The sequence below is a fragment of the Penicillium daleae genome, assembly GCF_028827525.1.
Source record: "Penicillium daleae strain IBT 16125 chromosome Unknown utg000002l_segment0_segment0, whole genome shotgun sequence".
In the NCBI taxonomy this organism is placed as follows: Eukaryota; Fungi; Ascomycota; class Eurotiomycetes; order Eurotiales; family Aspergillaceae; genus Penicillium; species Penicillium daleae.
Window position 1 is genome coordinate 5452394 of NW_026623150.1, and position 17565 is coordinate 5469958.

The 17565-nt window shown below is 51.6% G+C and overlaps 7 protein-coding genes across 7 annotated transcripts; 2 read left to right on the forward strand and 5 right to left on the reverse strand.

Annotated features, from left to right (window-relative positions):
- Window positions 1–48: 48 nt before the first annotated feature.
- Window positions 49–462, reverse strand: N7458_002851 (DUF4267 domain-containing protein; the record flags this gene model as incomplete). Its single annotated transcript, XM_056906234.1, has 1 exon — window positions 49–462. One exon carries the CDS (start codon window positions 460–462, stop codon window positions 49–51), a length of 414 nt encoding a protein of 137 aa, XP_056770341.1.
- Window positions 463–848: 386 nt separating this feature from the next.
- Window positions 849–3107, forward strand: N7458_002852 (uncharacterized protein; the record flags this gene model as incomplete). The annotated part of the gene is made up of 2 exons (XM_056906235.1): window positions 849–888; window positions 949–3107. 2 exons carry the CDS (start codon window positions 849–851, stop codon window positions 3105–3107), a joined length of 2199 nt encoding a protein of 732 aa, XP_056770342.1.
- A 459-nt stretch (window positions 3108–3566) lies between these two features.
- Window positions 3567–5306, reverse strand: N7458_002853 (damage-control phosphatase ARMT1 family protein; the record flags this gene model as incomplete). Its single annotated transcript, XM_056906236.1, has 6 exons — window positions 3567–3797; window positions 3865–4724; window positions 4795–4907; window positions 4985–5115; window positions 5165–5235; window positions 5285–5306. The coding sequence occupies 6 exons, from the start codon at window positions 5304–5306 to the stop codon at window positions 3567–3569; spliced, it is 1428 nt and encodes a 475-aa protein (XP_056770343.1).
- Window positions 5307–5733: 427 nt separating this feature from the next.
- Window positions 5734–7525, reverse strand: ppt1 (protein serine/threonine phosphatase PPT1; the record flags this gene model as incomplete). The annotated part of the gene is made up of 5 exons (XM_056906237.1): window positions 5734–5769; window positions 5836–6566; window positions 6628–7063; window positions 7183–7263; window positions 7376–7525. The coding sequence occupies 5 exons, from the start codon at window positions 7523–7525 to the stop codon at window positions 5734–5736; spliced, it is 1434 nt and encodes a 477-aa protein (XP_056770344.1).
- A 371-nt stretch (window positions 7526–7896) lies between these two features.
- Window positions 7897–8470, forward strand: spt4 (transcription elongation factor SPT4; the record flags this gene model as incomplete). Its single annotated transcript, XM_056906238.1, has 4 exons — window positions 7897–7974; window positions 8045–8242; window positions 8307–8359; window positions 8437–8470. The coding sequence occupies 4 exons, from the start codon at window positions 7897–7899 to the stop codon at window positions 8468–8470; spliced, it is 363 nt and encodes a 120-aa protein (XP_056770345.1).
- Window positions 8471–9041: 571 nt separating this feature from the next.
- On the reverse strand, window positions 9042–10670 carry gatA (4-aminobutyrate transaminase gatA; the record flags this gene model as incomplete). Its single annotated transcript, XM_056906239.1, has 3 exons — window positions 9042–10251; window positions 10320–10355; window positions 10420–10670. 3 exons carry the CDS (start codon window positions 10668–10670, stop codon window positions 9042–9044), a joined length of 1497 nt encoding a protein of 498 aa, XP_056770346.1.
- Window positions 10671–12953: 2283 nt separating this feature from the next.
- Window positions 12954–14335, reverse strand: N7458_002857 (uncharacterized protein; the record flags this gene model as incomplete). The annotated part of the gene is made up of 3 exons (XM_056906240.1): window positions 12954–13370; window positions 13448–13772; window positions 13833–14335. The coding sequence occupies 3 exons, from the start codon at window positions 14333–14335 to the stop codon at window positions 12954–12956; spliced, it is 1245 nt and encodes a 414-aa protein (XP_056770347.1).
- Window positions 14336–17565: the final 3230 nt, after the last annotated feature.

The window sequence follows — 17565 nt, forward strand, 5'->3', positions numbered from 1 at the left end:
GGCACTGCAGCAATTGTGCCACCATCAATCAATCTCCACTCGGAACTCTTATTTCTTCCCCATCAAGAAGGCCCAGGGCCCATCAAACACCCCCAGAATCACACTCCCAAGCAAGGTGAACATGGGCGCATACTGCCAGTGTCCCCATTGGCCGTGTCCATGCGTCCAGCAAATGGCCCCGTCTCCAAATGCCACGGCGCTAGCACCGATCAACGTCCAGCCCAAGGAGCGAGAGGTGCCCAAGAATGAAGCTGCATAGACGGCAAACCCGATGAAAATGTTGCGAATCCCATACACCGCCATCAGACTGTCTACCAAGACACGGTCCGCCGGTGGAGACGGGAGCTCGAAGATGGCTAGAGCACGATCAGGGTTGAAGATCGCGTTAATGCCGAATCCGATGAAGGGTATAGCCAGGCCAGTGGCAATCATGCGAATGACTGCAGACTGTGAGAGAGACATAATGAAGAAGTAGTGGTAGTAGGGAGAGAGAGAATTGTAATTGGTATATGTAGGTCACGTTGCAGACTGGTGGTCACAAAGAGAAGAAGCAAAGTATGCGAGGAGGTCAGCATGATCTGATCATGCCCTCTCCTCCAGCTTTATATCTCTTTCATCATCAATTCCTTTTCACTTCTGACTCACTAGTTAGCCCCCAAGTCGACTCGATATCTTGATCGTCCTCTTGGCTAGGCTCCCACGAGCATTTGGCTTCCTTCCAAGGATCCTTTTCCTCGTGTTCGGCGTCCGGGCGGGCCGCTTATCGATAAGCGCTGACCTCAGCCTTTTAGCTCCCGCGCGTCGGTAAACAAACCTCCTCCATCCCCATCGGATCTCAGCACCCAACAATGTTGGACTGGATGAAGGGGAATGAGGCTGGGGTTGCAGGTAGGTTTTGCAAATTGGTCGCATTTGAATTTCAGATACTAACAATTATCCTTCGCTTAGACACTTCCAAGGTGCTGGAGCCCCCCGAGACGCCAGCGCCCGTGTTTGCGATGCGCGCCTTCAAGAGCGCCTTGTTTGGCACGCCTGGTGCCGAGGAGGAGGAAAAAGAGAATATGGAAGACAAGGAGTGCACCTTGCAATCGAAGCCGTCGGCTCACCAGCGCAGCAAGAGCAATACCACGAAGCCTATTACTATTGAGAAGGAGCCCGTGAAAACAGACATCAATTCTACGTTCAATCCCTCGGGATCACCAACCAAAAGCATTCTCGTCACGCCCGGAACCATTGCAAACCGTCGCAAAACAGTCTCCTTTGGCGAGGGTGTGGTTGACAATGAAGGAAAACGCGACGGTCAGGCCAGCCGAGCCCCGAAGACACCTCCGAATCCATCAGGAATTACAGCACAATGGATGTCAGGCTCGGCTAATGGCAAGCCACCGAGCAAGCTGACCCAAACACTGCTCGATGCTCGCGAGAACACGTCGAAGAACGCCGAGTCGGCCAAATCCAGCCAAGATAATCCGCCCGAGTCCAAACCGGCTGCGCACGCTCTGCCACAGGATGATCCAGCAGCCATAGAGGATATTACCATCAATTTAGACGAACCACGGTCGGAATCTGGTAAATATTGGAAGACAGAATTTGACAACTATCGTGTACGCACCAATCGCGAAATCAAGAAGCTCATTCACTACCGATCGATCGCCAAATCCTATGCTCGAAAGAAGGACTCCGAGGCGTTGCGCCTGGCAGACAAACTTCGAGAAGAAGAAGAGAAAGTTGCAGACATGGAGCGTCAAGTATCACGACTTGCTGCCGCGATTGTTGGGGAAGGGTCCAAGGCAGACAAGGAGCAATTGATTCAAGACTTGACTAAGCAGACCACTCTGGCGCTGCAGTACAAACAGCAAGTTACTTCATTACGCAACACGCTTGAACAACAAGGTGTCATCCAGGATGGAGTGGTGAAGACCACGGAATCGATCAAGGATGAGCTATCATCACGAAGCTCCTCAGCCTCTTCAGAAGAGCTACGCAAAGCACAGGAGGAGCTAAAACAAGCGAACACCAAGATTGAAGAGCTGACGCGCCAGAATCCGGATCTAAGCAAGCTCCAGAGCCTCGCGCAAAGTTCCGAAAAGAAAGCGCAGGAGCTTGAAAAGGAGAATACTACACTCAAGCAAACCTTGGCGCGTGTCAAACAAGAAATGTCGCGATACGAGGGCCGTCGAAAGGAGAAGGAGACTAGGCTTAAGCAAAGAGAGTCCAAGCTCGAGGCACGTATACAGGAGTATCGCGATCGATTCAAGACGATCACGCAAGAGCACCGTGAGTCAGAAGAGAAGCTGCGGGCCAGCTTCGAGGAGGAGCGTCGCCGCATGCAGAACCAAATCGATCTATTAAAGATCAGAACGTCTGCATCTGACCGTAGCATCCCAACTCTACGACCCCAACAACGACATTCCCTCAGTCCGCGCAAGGCATACGACGGCGTGCATGTGCACGATTTCGCCGCACAGGATCACCCCATACCAGACGAAGACGCCACAGAAGACCTAGACGCACCACCAAGTCCCAGCCCGCGCTCCAAGGCTCGCGAACAGCGCCATCACACCCGCAACGCAACAACGGGCACCATCGATCTCAAACGCACGGCGCGAGATATCGCAGCCGACGACGACGAAGTGACACACTATCTAAACGAAATCCTCCCAAAGCCACACCTCACACGTACCAACCAAACGACAGTACCCCCATCCTCTCCACCAGACATTTCAGCATTGAAAACACTCGACCGTAACCATCAGAAGTACCTCAACACGGGCGAGAAGCAGCGCAGCTACCGCTCTCTCTACCGACGTGATACGACAGATTCCTCCGACCACCGCTACGGAAACCTCACCCACCGTCCGCGCACGCATATCAAGTCCGCTCTAGACTCGATGTCGGCGCTCCCTTCCTCACGCCCTACATATGCCGGGTATACTATCACTGCCGGCGAGCGTGGTCTTCGACGGACCGGTTTGGCTGATATGAGAGGGGATGTATTGTCGCCGGAGCGTGTGGCTGCGGCTAAGTCGAGGTTGAAGCTAAAGCAGGATAGTCGGAAGGTTAAGGCGCTGGGGAAGGAGAATAGTGGTGGGGAATTATTGGGTTGATTTGTTGTTAGCGATACTGTGCAGGTTGGGAGTTGCTTTTGTTCTTTTTTCTACATTGGGATGCGAGAGAGGTGTGATGGTGTTTTTTTTTCCCTCTACTGCTTCTTTTGTTACTTGAAGGGGCGAGTATGGAAGTTCATAGGATCTGAAGTATAGGGCTAAGCTGGAGTCTCATATCTTGGAGGTATTTGCTTGTTTGTTCTTTCGAATTCACACCTTGAACCTAGGAGAATTGCAGCTCTATAAACAATATTTCGTATTGTACTTACAAGATACCTAATCTATGACCATTTCCTGATCTATTACATCTAGCAACAAGGACAAGGCCCCAAGCAATGGACATCCGAGTCTATTGTGAAACCAAAGACCCTCACAAATCCATGACAATCCGTCCTATATCCATCCAAACCAGTTTCTATTAGTATCCATCCCGCCACATCAACCGGGTTGCAATAAACCTTAGACCTTGCCGTCAGAGAACGACACAACAGCCCATTTTCCAGTCCACGCCCACTTCCGTGACTCACTGCCGCCGCCACCAGGAAGCTGGCGGAGCTTCTCATCCTCGCCGGCCGGCAGACCGACGACAACATCCGCCTTGCAAGTGCGGAAGGCCAGGACGCGGATTCCGGACTTCGGACCCATGGGGCCGATGGCGGTTGTGAAGGGGGTTGTAGGGTCCCATTGGGCCTGGGGGGTACAAGTCAGCATTGGAAATTGACGAGAGTAGCAGGATAAATACTGATCAAATACGTACGTCGTTGACGAGCTTGCGGTAGTTCAAGTCACCCTTGAACAGAACAAGCTCACTTTCCTTCAGATCCTCGAACAATTCCGGCGCAACGTGCGGCATACGCCAGTAACAGCCCTGAGTAGTCCAGAACGAGTGCGGACGCACGATCAACTTCCCGTCCTGGTGGAACTCGCTCCACTGCTGGAACAAGAATTGCACGTCTTCAACTTCCTTGGCCGAGAGCGCCGGGTATGTCTTGCCCGTGTCATCGGGCGCAGTATAGAATGCCTGCGGGTCAACCATGGAGTTGAGCAGGTCCGAGAAGTCCCTCGGCGTAACGTCGGACACGAACCAAGGCAGACGCTTCGGGTGTAGTACGACTGTCGTCGCCAGACCCGCTGAGAGCAGGTACCCGGCCAGGATTAGATCGACGAAGAGCTCGAAACCGGAGTTGTCGAGGACGATATCGACGCGGCGATCGCCGTCCTTTTTCTCCACGCGAGCCTTTTGCATCACGTTGAACGCGGCTTCGAGGTCGTTGACGATGATGTTCTTCTGCGATGCCTGGCGCGCCTGCGAGCCCTGCAGTTTCTGGATATCCTCGTAGGTGAGGGAGGTTAGGAGCGAGAGATCAGTGGCATTTCCCCACAGGCAGATCTCGCACATCTCCGTGAATAGCAATTTCTCAGCCTCCTCAATCTGTTCTGCGGACATTCCGTCATGCCCCTTACCGCTCTCGGCCTCGTGAGCCAGTTCACGATACCGCGCGGCGAGTTCTAGCACGGCGGGCCGGGAGGACTTGAAGGTGGACATCTTCTGGCGCGCAAAGACGTCGTAGCCCTTCCAGTGCTTTGATCGGAAGAAGAATGTCTCCATGCGGCGGTCTATTGAATGCCCGCCATATTAGCACCGCTGTATATTCGGGGCGAGAGAGCTGAGGTAGAATAGACATACAGAGGTAGCACTCGGAGTACAACCAGGGTGCATCGTGCCATTTGGGGTTTCCGCGCTGCTTGAGTTCCTCGTTATACGAAGCAATATCGGACTCGCCGTCGTCATCGAGGGGGCTAATAGATATCCAAGATATCAGCGACTTTCTTGGCCAATTTTCTGCAAATACCCAAACCCATGGGGTTCCACTAACCTCAATTGCCGGTCATGCTGCAATTCATACTTCAACGTCCCAAGCTTCTCGATGATGCTCTTTCCCTCCCTGGCTTTCTCCTCGTCGGTGACTGTGTTTACCGTGCGGGCTAGGTCATCAATAGCGCCAGTCTGCAGCGGTCAGCATTAAGCAATCGCCTAGTAGTATAAAGAGGCGTACAATGATGACGGGCCATCGGTCATCCGCCGAGACCGAGGCGAAGCTCGACGGGTCCGAGGTGAGGAATTGAGCTGCTACGAGTCAGTCACATGCTTATCCACCCATGGATAATCAACTCACGCGTCTTTGGATCAAATTCCATCTTGTCTGTGGATTTGACGAAAGTTGGGGAAGCCGACGTTGTCCAGGGAGGAGAATCGCGGGGCAGTGAAAGCGGTGAGCTTGTCGAAGATTAGTCTACTGTAGCTGCGAGTCTGGGCCATTGATATTGCTCTAATAAATGCGGTGATCTAATCATTCCGTGTGATTGGCTAATTAAATCCAACCCAGAAGTATATATTCTATACAATACAATAACAAGGCACAAATATGTCATCAATCCATCAATTCGTCGTGTATCCTAAGTTTAGTACGTGAATTTGAGAACACCAGACTCTATATCGGACAACAGTGAGCCGCCAGAGGGCGTAAGCCAAGTAGAAGTAGGATTCAGATGCTCGTTAGTACAACAGTATATCTCTCTAAGCTCTTTGGAAGACAACGCCCGCTCTGCAAATCATCTGGGTTCATCACATCATCGACAGGATCGAGTTCTGCGCGTAGGCCTGTGTGTAGAAGTTAGCTCAAACCTCTTTTCGAAGAAACAGTGATACTGGAGATATCTGGCTTACCATCGGCTTGATATCAGGGTGGGGCACAGCCTCGAACACTTCATAGTTGAGCTTGTAGTCAGGTCCAATGTTGATATAAGCGCCCTTGTTCTCCGTAGAATCGCAGTACTTGGGCGCCGAGAAGACGGTGATACAGCGGCCGTCGTGCTCAACTTCGTAACCCTCCATACGGACCTCGTGAGACCGGATAATAGCATCGAGGCCGTTGTTCTCACAGAAGCGCTTAGTGATATCCGGACCGAACTGCAGACCGACACCACGCTTGCTGGGTCCACGGCCGGGCTGGGGCTGCGGGTCGGTCCACAGCATCTCCATCATCAAGCCCTGTTGACCGGGCTGCCGTTGGTTGTGACGGTTAAGTTTCCGGATATCGTTCAACGTGATCTTATCGTCTGAGAAGAGACCGCCATGCAGGACAAGATATTTCTCGCCGATAAGAGTGGCCAACGGCAATGCCGAGAAGGACTCGGAGAACACCTTGAAGACGCGCTCGGTATACTTGGCCTTGCACTCGCCCTCGAAGCCGTAGACCTTGTTCATATCATCCGTCTCGTGGTTACCACGGTTGAGGAACAGTCCGTTCGGCCGCAGCCACTTGTACGCGTATAGAAGCAGGGCAATCTCGCAAGACCACGAGCCACGGTCAACAAAGTCGCCGTTGAAGAGATAGGCATGGGAGTCGGATGGGCTACCATTTCGGCGGAAGATCTCCAGCAGGTCAAAGAATTGGCCTATCCATCATTAGTTGTTGATCTTTTCCTGGGCTTGGTTGAATTCCAGGGACATGCATACCGTGAGTATCACCACAGACCGTCAACTTCTTGCCCGCATCAACACCAATTTCCACCATCGTCGGCTCATTGTAGACAATATCCTTCACAGCCTTGACAATCTGGAAGACATACTTGCGGTGAATCTTCTTGCCATCCTTAAACCGTTGAATCATATCATCAATGAACTCCTGTGTCATCTCATTCTCGATGCGCACACCGTCATAGTCATCCTCCACCTTAATAGCATCGATATCCAAGCCCTCGAACGCGGACGGCGGGTCCGAAACTTCAATAGCCTTCTCGAACTCCATACGACGGACCAGTTTCTCGCAATCCGCCAACTTAAGCTTCGCATTTTGGTTGCCCGGTTCACGCTTGACCACGGCCTTGAAGTCCCGAAGCGCTCCCTTATAGTCGAGAATAGCAGTTTTGGCGAGGGCACGCCTCCAGTATGCCTGGGAACAGAGTAAATGTCAATATCGAGCTTAAAACGGGGCAACCCCACTCAACGTGCATGCTAAGGATTGCCTTCGTGCCATGAAACCGGGGCTTCTCGTTCTCAATAGCGACTGACCTTGACATAGTTCGGGTCCAATTCCAAAGCCGCAGTAGCGTCGGCGACGGCGAATCCAAATGCCTCGAGTTTGATCTGAGCCTATTGGTAAGAGACGATAGTCTCCATATCAGCCCCATGTTCACACTTTCCTCAAACTCGCCGCGGCGATTCGCCTCGGGAGAGGCGTAGCCCTTGTCGGAGTCCGACATACCTGAGCCCGGTTGGAGAAGAACGAGGGTTCCTTGTCGTATTTCTCGATAGCCTGGTTGTAGAAATCGACTGCCGTAGGCCAGTCATGCTGGGCAAAGGCCTTGTTGCCCTGCACCTTCAAGGCGTTGGCCTCGTCTTGTGCCGAAGCCATGGGGAGCGGAGAAAGTTATCGAGGGGCACGAGACCGCGACGATCGGAGAAGGTCCTAGAGGGCGCGGGGCGAGGATAACTGCTAAGACGAGGGACTAGTCGAAGCAGAAAGGGGAAAGAAAGGCCCAATTCTTCAAGTGAATGGAAAGAATGTAGAGAAGAAAAAAAACGGGGCGAGAAAGACGGAGGCGAAAAGAAGGGGAGAAAAAGGGCACGGGATTCCTGGTGGTTCCTGACGATGGTCTTTCCGTGGTCTTTTTTCTCCGATCACAACGGGTCTTGGCATCTTTCCAGAACCCTCGATCGCGGACCCCGAGCCCTCCCTCCGCTTCTTCCTTTACCCTCAATACTCTCCCCAACTCGCAACATCCAATGTCGTTCTATACCCCGCCAAACCAGCAACGCTCCTTGCGAGCTTGCATGGTCTGCTCCGTCGTCCAACTGCACAATGTAAGAGCTTATATTGGAAACCCCGCTACCTCCGAGGCTGAGAGGCTGACCACCCGGCGCTGTGCTCCAGAAATTCATGCGCGACGGCTGTCCCAATTGCGAAACCGTTCTCCAGCTCCGTGGAAACAACGATGCCATCCAGGAATGCACCTCCCAGGTCTTTGAGGGTCTGATTTCGGTGCGCGATCCAGCCGCCAGCTGGGTGGCTCGGTGGCAGCGCTTGGACAACTACGTGGCAGGGACATATGCGACCAAAGTGACAGGATCGGTGAGTGCGCTCGTTGCGATTCCTGGCCAAATGTGACATCTGGCTAATCGGTCTGATCGTGCAGCTTCCCGAATACATTATTGGCAGCTTGGAGGACTCTGGCATCAAATACGTCCCGTACGTTTCCTTCTCGCGGAGCCAGCGCTCTACCATCAACTCTCCTGAGTCTAACACTAACCTTTGCGATACCCTAGTCGCGACGGAAGCACAGGCGAAGAAGAATCCTAGGGTGGTCGACCACACCACGCCCTTCCATCTATTCCCACCCTCACCAAAGCACATCACCATGTCTGTTCATCACAGTCTTGATTCACGATACCCTCTACAAAATTCAAGGCAGAGTCTGCCGGTCGGGATGGAAGTACTACAACAAATTTTGCTGGTTAATTGGAGTTATAGGTTGGAAGCATTGCGCTGCTTTTGTCGTCTCATTTCTGTCGAGCATTTGGTTACGGAATACAGAAAGCTGGGAGTTGGACCCCTTACTTGATACGTTTACAACATAAAACAATACGATTACTCAAGATCAAAGACAGTGTGTGTGTGAAGTAAAGTCATTCAATTGACAATGACATGAAGTGTCTATGGATGTACAGTCCCAAATTTTTGGTGGCATGACTCGAAGCAAGGAAAACGAAAACTGTCAAAAGGAAACAGGGAAAAACAAAGTCGCTCATTAAATCCAGGAGAAAGAGGCAAAGAAAAAGACTCAGGCAAATTCCGTTGGTATCAATAGCCCCGGTGCTTCGTCTTTCTTTGCTTTAGTAAAAAAGGGAGAGAAAAATCAAGTGTCAGTCATCTAAAGCAGCTTGATGATCTTCTCGATGCTCTCGAGCAGAATGTCAGCGTGGTGCTTCTGGAAGACCAGCATGGGGCGCAGGCGGACAGCCTGGGCACCGCTGCCACCGATATTCACACCGACGGTCTTGGCCTTGACCAGGAACTCGTCACGCTTGGGGGTGTCCCAGGCAATGAAGGTACCCTGGTTCTTGCCACGCAGGTTCTGGAAGTGCTCGGGGTACTTCTGAGCCAGGCGCTCGATGCCGGCGTACAGGTAGTCACCGGTGATGCGGGTGTTCTCGACGAGGTTAAGGCGCTCGACCTCCTCGATGATACCGCGGAAGATCAGGGCACGGGATGGGTCACCCATCCAGGTGTTGAACTGACGGTAAGGCTTGTTGGGGCGGAGAGCCGGGTTGCCGAAGTAGTATCCAGCGGTCTGGGCCTTCTTGGAGAAGGTGACCATGTCGGGAGGGGTGGACAGGTTCCAGTGGTCGTGGGCCCAGAACTTGCCGGTAGCACCGACACCGGTCTGCACCTCGTCGACGATGAAGAGCACCTTGTTGCGCTTGGTGATGTCACGCAGGCCCTGGAAGAAGGCGGGCGAGGCGTGGTTGTCACCACCCTCGGACTGGATGGGCTCGACCATGACGGCGGCCACGGGGTTGTGGAACTCCTTGATGAGACGCTCGACCTCCTCGAGGCAGCGCTTCTCCTCGGCGGCGTTCTCCTGGACGTGCTCCTCCAGAGGGTACTTCAGCTGGGGGAAGGTAGCCTGGGGCCAGTCAAAGGCGGGGATGTCCAGCTTGTGGATGGGCTTGGAGCGGGTGGTGGACAGGGAACCGAAGAGACGGCCGTGGAAGGCAGACTTGAAGGACAGGATGGAGAGCTGGGGCGAGCCGGGGCCCTTGTTGTTCATGGACGACTCGATCTCCTCAGCAGTGAACTCGACCTCGGGGCCACCACGCTGGAGCTGGCGGTAGTACATGAAGGCGGCCTTGTAGGCAGTCTCGTTGGCATCGGAGCCAGCCATGGCAGTGAAGACCTGGTTCAGGCCCTTGGGGGCAGCCCGAAGGATACCGGTCTTCAGGATGTGGGACCAGTCGGCGGAGGGGAAGTTACCCAGAGCCGGGCGATTGATCAGAGAGGTGATCATCTCGGGGGACTGGGCCACCTCCTTGAGGTGGGGGTTGTTGTACCCAACCGGGATGGAGGCGATCTGAGCGTAGCTGTATATGAATGTTAGTAACTAGAGCTTCTATACATTCAAACATGATCGATTGAGGAATTGACTTACACATCGAGGAGCTTGTTGCCATCGAGATCAGCGATACTACAAGACAGGAACCGGGTTAGCCATCGTTCTTCACTCTATCCAGGGGACAAGGTGGTCGTACTAGTTGCCAACGGAGTTGTTGTAGTCAGCGAGCATGTTCAAAGAGCGAACATCAAAGACCTCATCGAGCTCGGCGGCGGCGGCCTTGTTCTTGGGGCCGGGGATAGCAGTCGAGACGGAGGGAGCAGTAGGCTCGTTGGGGAAGTAGGGCTTCTCGGCCGCACGAAGACGAGCAGTGGTCGAGAGAGCACGAGCAGCGGGCATGCGAGCCGCAGTGCGCAGCTTGGAGCTGGAACGGAGGACGGAGGCCATTGTGAATTATAAAGTGAGATCGCTCACCGACCGAGTTGGAGATAAAATGGAAGAGGGTGAAATGCGGGGAAGAACAGCGACAAGGCTCTTCAGTTGCACAAGCGATTCCCGGACCTGGGTTCAATGGGTCTCGGTGATAGAGCAGGGGGGGGCAGGATAGAAGATTGAGAGAAGAATTCCCAAGGAGTCCTGGGGCAAGGGATTTATATCAGACGAGGGCGACACTGTTCGTTATCGGCCGTGGAGCTCTCGAGAGCTTCGTTCCCCGCGTCAATGCCATTGGATCTCGGCGGCGCGGACCAATCAACGTGCTGGATTGGCCGCGAAACCCCGATGCACCCCGAAAATGGAAGTCGACGAATTAAGAAAGTCTACGCAGCGGTGGATTAATCTTTTGGTAGTCATCTTGCGCAAAACGTGGAGGGGTAAGCTGGTTCCCTCAATAAATATGTGTCAGGTGCTCGATTGGGATCTTTTTCATTAGTCGGCACTCGGGTTCTGCTTGAGATTTACCGGAATGGATTGGTAATTATTCTTTGAATACAGTAGATGTGGTCACGTGGTGCCTTTCATTGCCGAAGGATCATCATCGTTTGGTCATCGACAACTCACGTGAGCCAACCCAGCCTGAGGCGGTCTGGCCGTGGCTCCTTCGGATAAGCCGCCACTATCAGTTTATCACGACGCCGATAAGCCAGCCCCGCGACTATCAAAGCATGGACCCGGCCGAATTCCGACTACTTCATCTACCTCGAAATGCATATTGAATAATTATGTACTAATTACTGGCAAAGGCATGAGATCCTGGAGCCCCAGAATTAAGCTTAGTATCGATCTATCCTATTGTGAAATTTCTCCGGTGGTTTCATCGTTAGAATGGAAGGTCACACATGCCCCCAATGTTCATCTTGACTGGGTGATATATGTCCATGTCTGCAACCCAACTGGCAACTAGTCCCAGTGAGAATCTGCCCCTGCAATATTAAGCGCAACAGTATATATTAGGTATACGTCCTCATTAGATGGCAACACCTATCGATAACGCAAAGCAAATATAAGTCACCTTCGTCTCTGTACCCTCCAAGATAACATATCCAACGGAAAATCATCCCCAATTAAGCCAATGGCAACCGACTCCGTCGGAACGCCCTTCCCAAACCTTCCTCTCTCGTTGCCGAGTCCAAGCCGCCGAGTGGGTCCCCGATGGTATCCGCACACACCACTGGTTCAGTCTCAAGTAGGCACAAATAGAGCCGTCTCTCACACAAGCGGGCTTGTGGTTTAGTGGTATAATACTCCCTTAGCATGGGAGTGGTCCGGGGTTCGATTCCCCGCGAGTCCAGCTCTTTTTGCATTTTATTTTATCTATGCTTCGTGGTGGTGGAATGAGGAATCAAAGCCAACGGCTGTGAAGATGAGGTTTTTGTTTTTGGGCGGGAGTGAACGGCAGAATGTGGGAGACTACAAAGCTGGGTTATAGGTCATTAATTTGCTGTCCTTCAGCAAGAACACGGGTTCCATAACTCAGTTGGTTAGAGTGTGGTGCTAATAACGCCAAAGTCGAGGGTTCGACCCCCTCTGGGACCACTTCTTTTTTTCATTTTCCTTTTCCTTTCGCTTTTCTTTTTGTTCCATTAAGCTCGAACCCTCGATCTTTCTAATTTCCTGTGATTCCGATCGGCTTGCTAATTTCATTCTGGGTTATCTGTCGACCAATTGCTCTGATAGGCATGGTACCATACCTGGCCCTATGGCTGCGCTGCCTACCACCTCTGCCGTGTCTGGCAATGAATCATGCGGCTTGGCCACTTCTACTGGAGGACGTTGAAGCTCGACTCAGCTGAAAGTGTTTCACTAAATCCCACCCGCCGATCTCACCCACAAGGCGAGCCCCTCTGCAAATTAAGCTAGCATTAGAAATTAATTGTAAGGCCCCCTGCATACCATAAGCTGATGCGTGAGACGGGTCTCGCATAATATTCTTCATTCCTACACCGAGACGGTAGAAAAGAGATAGGATTGATTAATGTACATGCAGGAAAAAAAAGAAAAATGAAACTCCAAGTACAAGGTATCATGGGTGTCAAAGCCGTAAGCCAATCATCGTGAAGAACATCGAGTATACAAGACGCTTTTCATCACAACACAATCCTACCCCGGGCAACCTGATGCAACCCCAAAGCCGGGACCCCAGAAATTAAAGCGCAAACCATATATACACGGTTTAAATGTAAATTTACATAGACAAATGGACATTAATAGAAAAGAAGCGAACACGTTAAATCATCGCCGTCCATAGTATGCCTCATCCCTCGTCAACGAACTAGACGACTTCTCACTAGCCGCAGACGAGAACACCAAAGGACCGTTCTTCATCTCAATACTCTCAGGCGAATCAGCACGGTTCTCAGTACCAATATCATACGTATGGCCGATCGTATCATGATGTGCGATTCGAGCCTCAGTCCACGTCTCCATCTCGACTGTGCGCATGATTTCGAAGCGGTCGTTTTCGAAGTCGCCCTTGCGGGAGGTTTGGGTCGCGGGAATGTGGGAGTGTCCGGAGCGGCCAGTTGTGGAAAAGAGTTTTTGGGATCGACTGCGCTGGTTGTAGGAATAGCCGATGTTACGTGTGGAGTTGAGGAGACGGGGGAGGAAGGTTGCGATGAGTGGGCGTAGCGCGGGAGCAGAGGAGCAGATCTAATGGGTTCTTGTTAGTTTCTGATTTTAAATAACTATATGCTGTTAGGATGTTGGCTTCAGGAGTTGGGACGTACCAGACCGAGATTGATCTCTACCGCGGCGGCGATCAGAACCGGCCAGCCGACCCAGGTTGTATCGTAGCCGACAACCATGCTTCGCCAGACGTATACGGTGCGTACGGAGCCGGCAACGTTGACGATGATTCCTAGCCCGAAGATGGAGATAACTGCCAGACGTTGACGGGCAGGCAGCTTGAGACTCCAAATTAGTGGCATAGGCAGGGCCGTGACGAGGAAATCGGTGAAGATGTTGATGACACTGGCAGCGAAGACGAGGCTTCCTCCATTCAGGCATTTGTGTGGATATGTAGGGCTGACATCCCAGTACGCCTTGACGGGTCTGTACATAAAAGTCAGTATGGCTGCTCAATGATCACGGCTTGATATTCGGGTGACTCACGAGCACTGGAAGATACTGATGAATGTGAACATGAGGCAAGACACTCCGACAAAGAGCATAGCTCCAATAAAAGCCCAGTTGAACCACTTAAAATTGCCCTTTCCAGGGCCGAGTAGCCGGCGACAGAACCACAGCAGCGAGATTTTCGTGAGACTCGATGACCAAGAGAACAAGATTTGGAAGACGATGTTGAGTTTCTGCACAGTCGTGAGCCACGTTTCTGGCACATCCCAAACATGGCGATTCCAGCCCCAATTCTCTGAAGCCAGCGACGTCACAGCCACCATGGCAATGGCGAAAGCAAGACCGAATACGATGAGAACGTCGTCAGCGCCGGCACTGCAGGTAATCCGGAATCGAGTGTATAGACGGAGTATGACCACGAAGAATGCCAGGGCAATACAGACGACATTCACAATGAGAACGCCGTGGCCGCGGGTTGGAGGGTCGATGTAGTTTGGCGTGGGCCAGGTCGCCATTACGGCGAGCGGGGGAAGTTGCATGATGTCGAAGGTGCCGTCACCACGTTATAGTTATATGGTGCTTTTATCGAAGAAGCGGGGGGTATCTCGATGGGAATGGGGGTCCGATAGATAAAAGAGTCATGGATCATCAATGGTGCATATACTGCAGAGGTCTTATTTCTGAGTTAAGAAAAGGGACGGCGCAATGTCTCTGCCAAGTCAAGGGGCGAATGTAGATGTTGAGAGACAGGAATGTTAAGGAATGTAGGGTGCAAGACGTTGCGATCTCAAGGGCCCATTTTCCGATCCACAGAAGAGAAGGCCAATAGTAGAAGTGAATGGAGACTTGTAGCATATGAGTAGAGAAGGAAGAAGGGAAATAAAACACGCGTAAGTAGCCACCCACCCCCGCGAGTGATCCGGGGAATCGATAATTATATTGTCTGCTGGGGGAAAATATGTGGTCCACGCGAGCCGAAATGGACAGCAGTGTTCATACTACGGAGTGCCGTGGCAAGCGAAGGGACCTTAGAATCAATTATATTAAGAGTAGCAATGAAGCAAGAGACTAGGACGGGTCGAGACCCACGGACCGTGGGACATGGATTAAACCTCAGGACGGCTAGGGACAGACGTTGATTCGTGGTTTACACTCTTACGGTGGCCAGTGCCGACAATTCAGCGCCCGCGACACTCCATTTTAGCGCACCATAGGTTCTCCCATAAATTCGACGGTGATGAGCCCTGGACCATCGTCGCGAATTAAATCCACTTGCCCACCATCTTTGGATGCGAGTACCCCAAAAGAGTATCAGCACCGAGGACTAGCGGGGACAGGAGGCAACTGGTGGAGCGCGGTAGGCAAAAGCAGAGCCCCATAGTTCAAATCGGACGAGGAATGAGATCCACCGAGGGCGAAACTGATCTGATGTGATGCACTGGACGGACTATGAGAGGCCAATGCCTGTGAAAAGAAAAGATATGAAAAAGGTACCACACGAGGCCCCCCGGCTATTCCTATTCCGTTTGGCTTCTCTGGCTTCGCGAGTTTTTCCTTCAGGGACGGCTCTCTTAACCATGGTTGGCTGATTCGACACGGGGTGTCGGACATTGCGCATGAGGATCCCTGTCGCTGCATATTCTTACACTTTTATTTGTCCGACCCCTGTTCATTATTGTCTGCGTTAGAACTTAGAACAAATAAAACGAGCTAAGAAGAGGTGGCGGAGAGTGGCAACTCTCGAAGAAAATGCTGCGCGGCGGGAGCCGAGGGCAGGTACTTCATGCAGTCAGTGCGGACTATGAAAAAGACTAAAACACGAAAACTCCAATATGCAGGCACGCCACCTTGGTTTTGCATTGGACCAGATTTAAGACGGCACTATAGAATCCCCGAATACCACCTATTCCAACAATCGAGATTTTCCGATCACATTCAAGCACACAGACCCAATGATAGGTAATAATTCTACAGCCTCGTATTCTTGTATGAAGAAACTGTGCGGGGACACTGGGTCTGGTTCTCCACCCGCCTGGTCCATCCGAGGCCTGGCGTCGTGGGTGCTGACAGCCAGCCCACACTTCTAGCCTCTTCGGATTATTTAGTTACCCCTCTCGACCACACAGAAACTCACGCAAGATTATGAAAAGACCAATTCCATGGACATTGAACGCATTGACTGTAATCAAATGGCACAGACCCGGTGGCATGGCTCAGATCCTCGGTAAGTAGAGATAAAATGCAGTCAGCTGTGAATGCAAAAAGCATTAAAAACCTATTACTGTAAATAGTAGTTGCTAGGAACATTCCATAAGCCTGCATGGGTTGAAGCAACTACAGTGTTTAGCCTTTTTAGCCACTGACTCTCTCTATCCGTTTGCTCTTGAGACATCCAACCTCTTCTTTCTTAACCCGTTTGTCTACCGTGTCATGGACTTCTGGTCCACTTTTGGGCTACCAAGCGGAGGAGCCTGTGGAAACAGCGTGGTATTTGTCTACTTCAAGTTCGAATCCACTATTTTATTCGCTAAGTCTTGTCTGTGACTGTATGGAAAAGAGTCTGAACCTCTGGGACTAATGAATGCCTCATAGGTCCCTCTTGAGAGCAGTCGATGAACCTTGGTCGGCTACTAGGTTACGTACGGCCTGTGACCGTATCGACACTGATCTGCAGACCATGGGACTGAGTCGAAACTCATCTGACTCGGCCGGGCCTCATGAAATGCGACCTCGAGTGAGGTTGATCGGCGATCGCAGTTTCATTCGTGACTAGTGTACCTTGCACGAACGAATCGACGATCGGAGGCGGACATCTGGCCGACTCTAGATGACCCACACCGCGATTCGAGAAAGCAAACAGAAAGAATGACTTCGTAGGTAGTAGAGGCATGCATCAGGTCTGGAATAAGAGCCGGATGATCTGCACGCACTATTGACTTTCTCTCTCCACTTATTAGGGCTGAATCAATTCACAAAGCAAGATCTCGATCGATGAATCGAGCTTTGGCTTGAATTCCAGATCGGACAGTATTAACCGCTATTATGGCTTTGATAGGCCTAACAGTCGGGCTTTTGGAAACTTCCAGGTTGCAGGTGTCTAACTTGCACGGCAATCGGCAACCAGGCCGAAATATTGGAATATCTGAGCAGATGGTAGCTATTATCCGGTACACAATACTTTAAACCAATCCCTCTAGGTTGGATTCGCATATTCTAGATATAGGGGTACGGGGTAGATGATTCTCAGCGCCCGGATAGAATTGAACAGGACATTCACTTCAGCGCCGTTTGAGGGTATAAGCGTCGTAGAACCGCAGATTCTGAATACATCCATGCCATTTTTAAACACCAACCTTCAATATTTGAGCAAATTTGAGATATCTGAACAATCAGACAGTCCCATCTAAATAAATTCACTGAATAAAGATGACGCTCAAATTTGGGATGCCGAGGATCCATGGATATGCCATTGCTGGTTGACTTTGGGTTTGCATGTGACTCGATGCGGAAAAATGGAAATCTGCTACGGCCGGCCATTGTTATGCCCAATCATGAATACTTCTCTCTCAATGATTCTTATAGATGGTCATCAATAAGACCAATTTAAACTACTTGTTTCACTCATCCTCATAGAGTTGGTCTTTGAGCGGCGGCTCAGAAGATCGTTGCAACTTTTTGGTGTCGCGTATAGAATAACTACTGCCACAGCACGATGAGTCGGCGACTACTTCATGACAGACTAGTCAGCGCCACTAATCATCCCACACAA